The 9,338-nt window shown below is 31.1% G+C and overlaps 2 protein-coding genes across 2 annotated transcripts; both read right to left on the bottom strand.

The window, feature by feature from the left end:
• Positions 1-3,920: 3,920 nt before the first annotated feature.
• Positions 3,921-4,592, bottom strand: LOC109159380 (E3 ubiquitin-protein ligase RNF12-B-like). Its single transcript, XM_019307496.1, has one exon. It carries the CDS (start codon positions 4,590-4,592, stop codon positions 3,921-3,923), a length of 672 nt encoding a protein of 223 aa, XP_019163041.1.
• A 3,615-nt stretch (positions 4,593-8,207) lies between these two features.
• Positions 8,208-8,888, bottom strand: LOC109159378 (probable E3 ubiquitin-protein ligase RHY1A). The gene has a single exon (XM_019307495.1). The coding sequence runs from the start codon at positions 8,886-8,888 to the stop codon at positions 8,208-8,210; it is 681 nt and encodes a 226-aa protein (XP_019163040.1).
• Positions 8,889-9,338: the final 450 nt, after the last annotated feature.

Raw genomic sequence — 9,338 nt, 5'->3', positions numbered from 1 at the left:
GGTTTTTTCAAAAAAAAATTAAATCCCAGTCCCCATTTTCAATTTTCACATTTTATAATTTGAGTGTTATAAACTTATAATGTCTCTTAAAGGCTTTAATTGGTGGAAGCCCCTTAGAAATTCAGTTAATGATGTTGATGAAATGAGCTGTTTTTATGTTAATTTGAGTGTTATAAACTTATAATGTCTCTTAAAGGCTTTAATTGGTGGAAGCCCCTTAGAAATTCAGTTAATGATGTTGATGAAATGAGCTGTTTTTATGTTATAACAGTCTCTGATTCATCTGGATATTTGAAATATATCCCTGAATCTGGATTTCTTTGTAAGTTTATGGATGTATTCCCTTAATTGTATTTGTATATTTGTAATTTTGTATTGAATAATGCCCTTTAATTAATTATGCATTCCTGTTTAATGATGACACAAAATGTGTCTGATTCTGGAATGCTTTTGAATCCTGTTGTGTGTACTGATAGTTCACCATTTTTAGATGGATAATATCAGTATGCCTGGTACTCCTGGTAGTCAACCTCCCAGCTCCTCAATTGATGGACCTTCAGGGGTGGAAGCCCAAACTGTTGAGAATCAACAGAATGAGCAACCTCCTACTGCTGTTCCAGCCAATAAGAGGAAACAGGTTGCTTCCAGATCACCAGTGTGGGATCATTTTGAGGCAATAAAGGACACTAATAATGTGGTTGTAAAAGGCAAATGCATTTATTGTGCCAAAATTTACCACTGTGAGACAAAAAAACATGGGACTTCTTCCTTAAGAAATCACATGGTTAGCTGTTTGAAAAATCCTCACTCCAAGGAAACTAGGCAGTCCCTGTTAACATTTCAGGCTGTTACATCACTTACAAATGGTCAGCCTACTGTGGGAGAAATAGGGACTTGGGTTTTTAATCAAGAGTCAATAAGGAGGGCCTTGGTTGAAATGATAATCATAGATGAATTGCCTTTTAGGTTTGTGGAGGGAATAGGTTTCAGGAGGTTCATAGCTATTGCTTGCCCTAGGTTTATAGTTCCATCCAGGTGGACTATAAGTAGGGACATCCTAGTTGTCTATGATGAGGAGAGACTGAAATTGAAGCAATTTTTAAGGGGAAGCAGTCATAGGGTTAGTATCACTACAGATTCTTGGACATCCATCCAAAGAATTAACTACATGGTAGTTACTGCCCATTTCATTGATTCTGAGTGGAAGCTTCATAAGAAAATCCTTGCATTTGTCCCTGTTACTTCTCACAAAGGTGAATATCTAGCCAAAGCCCTAGAAAATTGTTTGCTTGAGTGGGAACATTATAATCCTTTATACTTATATTTTAAATTGCTTAAATTGTTAATACTTTTCTTGTTTATTTTGCAGAGTTAAGTGGTGATGGTGGAAGTGGGAGGTCTCTTGGTTCTACACTTGCTACAATTCCTGTAATGTTATTATTTACATTACTTGATTTTATTGATTCTAACTAAATTGCAATCTAATCTCACTTGCTATTTTTTGAGCCCACTGGACATCTCACATCTGTAAGTCTCAGACTCTGTAACTCTGTAAGTGTGAAGGCCTGGTAACTTGTACTAAGTTGCTGCCTCATGTACCTTGGGCATTTGGTAATGTATGGACTCTTTTATTCTGTCTGTTCACTTTAAGTTGGCAAGTTTGGCAATGATGAAGCTTCCACCTTCAATCTGAAAAGGAAAGGATTAAGTTGGTCAATTGCTCTATACTTAAGGTATATTGAAGCAATAGGCCCTTAATCCAAATGATATGTAAAATATGCTTACTGAGCCAATATTTATATAATCCCTTCTCTGTTTTTCATTTTCTAATGCTTGCTCAGTTGCTTTACTTGTTTACTTGCTTGTGTACTAATTATCTACACTAACTTGCCACAATTCACAGGAAGAAGAATAACTACTCTAATTGTCTGAATTCTAAAAGTCTAGGAGTTGCTGAATGCTGAGTTGCTGATTTTGGGTGAATTTGTTTTTGTGGGGCTTCGGTTTAAAGTTTAAACAGTTATGTAAATTTGTATGTAGTAAGTAGTATACAAGCTAGTATGTAGGTACTTCTGTAGTTTTTTTGGAGTCTTAGTCTCTTAGACTCTTAGTCTTAGCCACTTAAGAGTTAAGACTCTTAATGTTAGTTAATAGACTACTTAGTAATACTAATTACTAACTTAGTAACTTAGTATTACACTATTACTGGTATTAGTCTATTACACTATCATTCTATTAATTATTTACTTATTTATTCAGTATTATTCAGTATTTCAAACTTTCAGTTACTTATTATTTTGCTTTTGATTTTAATTTATGAATTTTTGATTTGATTTCAACAATTGTTAATATCCGAAATAATTTCGGATATCCGACCGACCCGACCAAACCCGAACTAGGATATAACCGACCAGATAAGTCAGCATTTTTAAACGGATAGGGTAGTCAAAATACAAAATCGAAATCCGAACGGATGCACCTATCTCTCACCCGATCCGTCCGAACCGTCCGAATGCACACGCCTAAGGGAGAAGAAGAATCAGATTTCTATCTGTTGACGTTATTGTACTTGTTTCATATATGAATGGTAGTTGAATTGTAACGTAACGAATAAATGTTTATTCGGCAAGTCAACTTATTAATCCATCAAATCCCGGCCACTGACAATAGCATCTTAATTAACATTAAAACCAGTTGTTTTGCTTGATAATTGTAAGGAATAATATTTGAAGGGGTATGTCATTTAGCTAGAAATTTAGCAGAGGTTATAAAAATTTTAATAGAAAATGATGTTTATTTTTAATATTCACTACTGGAAATTCTGAAATTTCCGACCACCTGAAAATGATCTTAAATTAAGTTGATACTAAAAAGTCCAAAAAGTGGTCGGAAATAGCAACAAAGGTTTTTCCGGATACCAAAAGTGGTCGGAACAAGACTTTCAACTTGATTTAAGATCACTTTCAGGTGGTCGGAAATTTCAGAATTTCCAGTAGTGATTATTCATCTTGTTAAATTCTTAAGAGTACTATTACATCGAGTTAGTAACTTATCCACATTTCTAGGTTATATAAGATCTTGAAATATAATAAAATCGCAAATATTGAAAAAGCTTCAACTAGTAATAACTTTGAAGAAGTTACTAAACAATGGAATAAAATTATTAATAAAAAGAATAAATTAAAACAAGAAAAAAAAATAGACTGGAAAAGGCCGGATAGGTGATACGATTATCATAGAGTTAAATGCATAATGTGTGAAAATAATACAGGAAAAAATTACCATTATAATAAATGTAAACAACAACAACAATAATATATATATATATATATATATATATATATATATATATATATATATATATGTTAGACAAAATGATAAAAGAATTTGAAAACGTACCAAATAGTTGAAAAAAGACAATAATTAGTATCAAATATAATAGAAATATTACGAAAATATTTAAAAATTTAGAATATCCGGCCAGATTAGGGTAATAATTAGAATAAAATCATTGTATTCATCTCCATTTTGGGATAGAAATTGATATATAGATCTGATATTCTTATATGATTTTAAATTTCAATATATGGTCATTAAAATTCTGGCCTACACACCAATTACAAAATTCACTTCATCAATTATATTCTTGGGAGGAAATTACAAATTAAATTAATAATGTTATTAAAAAACACTCAATTATATTAATAAACCATAGTACAAATCTTTATGATTTTACATGTAAAAGTAACTATTAATTTTATCATAATTGACCAAACATTGTCCCATTTAATTCTAAATTTTGATAATTAACCTTGATTGGTGAATCGTTGACTGTAGACAAACCACAGTACAGAACTTATACATCTTTGAAATTCTCGGTCGTTTTTGACAAGTAAAAACCTTCCTATTCTGAGCTATGGTTATGTGATATGGAATCGGCAAAGCGGGCAGGTTGCCTGTTTCTCAAGCCAGGTAACAATGCAGCTATGGTGAAAGGTGTGAGAACATGGCAATGGCGTAATATTTACTCCCACCGAAAACTCTTCCCAGCAAATGGAACAGGATGGTGATTCCTCTTCTGCACCACTACTCTTGAACGCTTCTTGCTTCAACCCGTTAATCTCATCCAAACTCAAACCCCTTGGCGGGTTCGAGGACGACGACGACCCATCACTCTCCTCCTCCTCGTCAATCTCCACGCGAGCCATGACCACCAGTATACCGTTGTCGTCATTGAGGCCCAGACGGACAAGTGAAACTCGTCGCGCGTACTGGAACATTTGTCGGGAAAGCTCGCTGGCTATGGAGGGAGCCAATCCCGGCATCTGCTCAAAAACGTGGGCCCTGAAAGGCCTGAAGTGAAAAAAGGACAACCCAACAACAGAATCCAAGGGCAAATCAAAAGAAACGCTTGAATCCGTGTTTCTCTCATAGGAATCAACAATCTCACCCCGCAGCGAATCTCTCAAGAAAACCGTGTGTTTGTGTTTCAAAACAATTTCTATTATCATCGTTCTTGTATCCCTCCCTGGACGCAAGCTCGACTCAAACGAAAATGTGATCGAGGGTGGGCGGAAGTTTACTGTCGCCATCGCCGGAGAGAATTGAAGACAGAAATGATACTAAGGCTAGAAGCATAAGCGTACCTAATTTATAGTAGGATGAGCAAAGTTGAAATTTGAAAACCGCTCTAATTTTTTTTTCTTTTTTTCTTTTGGTTAAAATTTCTTATTAAATATTATTATCCTTTATCCTTTATTTATATAATAAAGCTATATGGTTTGGGAAATAATTAATGTTACAATTAATGCCACAACATCCTTTATTATTAAAAAAAAAACACAATATTTAAAAATAAAATAGCTATATATTATATAATCATATGAAAAATATACTTTTGAAAAATAAAATAGCTATATATTATATAATCATATAAAAAATGTGTTCAATTAGAGTTTAAATTTACACACAAAATTTGAAATTTGCTTTCCAAATGTAATTATCTTAGTTATTATTTGTATTGTGAAAAATTATAATATAGATGAAATACAATTAAGAATAAATCAATGTAATTATGTAAATTATCTCTATAAGTTTATTTGAATATGTACATAATTAGAGATTATATTAATCATATACAAAATTTTAATTTTAATTTTAATTTTAATTTTAATTTTAATTTTAATTTTAATTTTAATTTTAATTTTAATTGTAATTTTGTATTCTATAAAAATAATAAATACTTGACAAATGGAAGCTCAAAAATATTATTATATTAAATAATTTTAAAATATTTATTTTTTCTATTTTTTTTATATTTATTTATATGGTTTGGGAAATAATTAATGTTATAATTAATGCCACAATATCTTTTATTATTAAAAAAAAAAAACACAACATTTAAAAAATAAAATAGCTATATATTATATAATCATATAAAAAATATACTTTTGAAAAATAAAATAGCTATATATTATATAATCATATAAAAAATGTGTTCAATTAGAGTTTAAATTTACACATACAAAATTTGAAATTTGTTTTCCAAATGTAATTATCTTAGTTATTATTCGTATTGTGAAAATTATAATATAGATGAAATACAATTAAGAATAAATCAATGTAATTATGTAAATTCTCTCTATAAGTTTATTTGAATATGCACATAATTAGAGATTATATTAATCATACAAAATTATAATTTTAATTTAAATTGTAATTGTAATTTTGTATTCTATAAAAATAATAAATACTTGACCATTGAAAGCTTAAAAATATTATTATGTTAAATAATTTAAAATATTTTAATTTTTCTATTTTTTATTTATATTTATAATAACATAATTTTTTCCCGTGCATAGCGCGGGTATATTATATACTATATAATAGGACATACTTCGCTTTTAATGTTATTATTATGCATTTACGAATTTATCATATTTATATCCTCAGTATAAATTACATGATTTATTAGTTATATCTGTTACTATATTTGGAGGTAAATAATATAATGATTGAAAGTAATTTTTTTGCTTAAAATGTTTGTTTTAAAAATACATTCACTTATAGGTGAAAATAGGTGCACTTGTAAGTGATTTTACCTACACTTTTTACTTGGATAGGACAAGTGTCGCGCGCTGATTCATTCTCATATTCGCTCCTGGGCACTTATTCGCACATGAGTGCATCCCTATATATATATATATATATATATATATATATATATATATATATATATATATATATATATATGTTGGAAAATGGCATTAAAATGCCATATTAAGTGGCTATTTTGTGGTACAATTATCAGTGGGGTCTACTTCTGATTTGGGTCGGGTCAAAGTGGATCCGGGTTCTTCGTAGTGAGACGAAGAGATTGATATATTGTACGCTCAAAACGGATAATGGGTGAATGAAATATTGATTCTCAAAGTAGACCCATCGAGTTGGAAATATGAAGGGAAAAAGTGAGCTTTTGTCCCACATTGATTTAGGAAGAGGATTTGCCCCACTATTTGATACTAATTATTGTCTTTATTCATACAAGATTAATTCCAGTTTTAATTTTTGAATTAAATCTTAATTAATGGTAGCTGTTTCAGGTGTTACAAATCGTGCATTAAATGCCAAAATTGAATGCTATTAATTCTTCACCTCCTATATAAGAAGGGAGTGGGACAGCATATTTTTTACACAGTGAAGTAGTGAAGAACTACGAACAAAGAGACACAACACACACATAGTTCTGCTCCTACTCCGTTCTTGCCGATTGTGTTCTGTCAGTGCTCTAGTTCGCCGGGTTCGTTCGTTTGGGTGCTCAAACGTCGAACCGTAGTACGTTTTATCCTGGGAAGCATAGGCCACAACATTCCTAGCACTTTTGGGAGGTGACAAATAAGGTTTTAAAGAAAAAAACACTTCGCCTAACTCGTACTTACAATCTTTCTTCCCCTCCTTCTTTCTTGTTTTGGATTATGCTCTAAGCAAAAATCCTTTCTACTTTCTTGTTGGATTGGAATTATAATCTGAGGATTATAAGTTCCAATTTTTTGTTGATATATATTGGTATATCTTTTTCGTAGATATATATGCATATATAACCTTTGGGTCCGTTTTATATATATATTCGTGTGTGTGTGTATATATATATATATATATATATATATATATATATATATATATATATATATATATATATATATAAAAGACAAAATGATAGAAGAATTTGAAAACCAAATAGTTGAAAAAAGACAATAATTAGTATCAAATATAATAGAAATATTACGAAAAATGTTTAAAAATTTAGAATATCCAGATTATGGTAGTAATAATTAGAATAAAATTGAATCTGTAAAAATTATTAAAGCACACTAATAAAATTAAACAAAGCTACATTGGTAGAACAAAAAAATTACCACAATACTATTATAGAAATAGATGATAATTATTCTGATAATTATTCAGAAGAATTGACTCAACAACTAAAAGAATTTACTTAACAAGTAAGGAATATGAAATAGTAATTAAAAATTTAGAAAAACAATATAGAGTGTTATCATATTTATTTACTTAAGTTTATACACACTGAAATGACGTTTTTAGAAAAAAAGGTTTTGGGGTTACCTTTTTTAACAAGTAAAAAACCAAAGTCTTTTTCTTCCTTTTGTCCAAAGCTCTAAACCTTCCCATTTTTTGTATACTACATTGTAAACCTTCCCGAGCTATATATGATAATATTGTATTATTCAATATAAAAGATAAAAGATGTCATTGTATTAATTAATCTCCATTTTGGGATAGAAATTGATAGATCAGATATTCTTATATGATTTTAAATTTCAATATATGGTCATTTAAATTTTTTGTAAGAGGAAATTACAAATTAAATTAATAATGTTATTAAAAACACTCAATTATATTAATAACCATAGTGCAAATCATTATGATTTTACATGTAAAAGTAACTATATATTTTATCATAATTGACCAAACATTGTCCCATTACTAATACTAAATTTTAATAATTAACAAATCATTGTTGATTGGTGAATCATTGACTGTATACAAACCACAGTACAGAACTTACACATCTTTGAATTGTCCAAAGCCCCTTTTCCTGAGAGCTTTTGAATTGTCCAAAGCCCCAAACCTTCATTCCCATTTTTGTATCCCATGCTGTAAACCTTCCCATTCTGAGCTATGATTGATCAAGATGAGCATGGTTGTGTGATGTGGAATCGGCAAAGCGGGCAGGTTGCCTGTTTCTCAAACCATGTAGCAATGCAGGTATGGTGAAAGGTGTGAGAACATGGCAATGGCGTAATATTCACTCCCACCGAAAACTCTTCCCAACAAATGGAACAGGATGATGATTCCTCTTCTGCACCGCTACTCTTAAACTCTTCTTGCTTCAACCCGTTAATCTCACCCAAACTCAAACCCCTTGGCGGGTTCGACGACTCACCCTCCTCCTCCTCCTCGTCAATCTCCACGCGAGCCGTGACCACCAGTATACCGTTGTCGTCATTGAGGGCCAGACGGGCAAGTGAAACTCGTCGCGCGTACATGAACATTTGTCGGGAAAGCTCGCTGGCTATGGAGGGAGCCAATCCCGGCATCCGCTCAAAAACTTGGGCCCTAAAAGCCCCGATGTTGAAATAGGACAACCCAACACGAGAATCCAAGAGAAGAGGAAAAGAAACGCTCGAATCGGTGTTTCTCTCATAGGAATCAACAATCTCACCCCGCCGCCGATCTCTCAAGAAAATCGTGCCTTTGTGTTTCAAAACAATTTCTAGGATTATCATCGTTCTCGTATCCCTCCCTGAACGCAACGTCGACTCAAACGAAAATCTGATCCTGGGTGGTCGGTAGTTTACTGTCGCCATCGCCGGATATCGAGACAGAAATGATATGATACTGAAAGCTAGAAGCATAAGCGTACCTAATTTATAGTAGGATTAGCAAAGTTGAAATTCGAAAACTGCTCTAATTTTTTTTCTTTTTTTGGTTAAAATTTCATATTAAATATTATATTATATACTATATAATAGGACTTACTTCCCTTTTAATTTTATTATGCATTTACGAATTTATCATATATCCACAGTATAAATTACATGATTTATTAGTTATATCTGTTACTATATTTGGAGATAAATAAAGATTGAAAGTAATTTGTTTGCTTAAAATGTTTGTTTTAAAAATAAATGCGCATTATATTCCAGTCTATAATTTAAGGGAATTTCAATTACTTTATTCCTAAAATAGGAAAACATATTACATAATTTTAATTTTTTTAAATTGTACAAGTGATTGAACATGCAGATATCGCTTTA

Source organism: Ipomoea nil, unplaced genomic scaffold (genome assembly GCF_001879475.1).
Source record: "Ipomoea nil cultivar Tokyo-kokei standard unplaced genomic scaffold, Asagao_1.1 scaffold2827, whole genome shotgun sequence".
Classification (NCBI taxonomy): domain Eukaryota; kingdom Viridiplantae; phylum Streptophyta; class Magnoliopsida; order Solanales; family Convolvulaceae; genus Ipomoea; species Ipomoea nil.
Note: the sequence above shows the minus strand (reverse complement) of the source record. Positions and strands in the feature narration are given on the sequence as shown.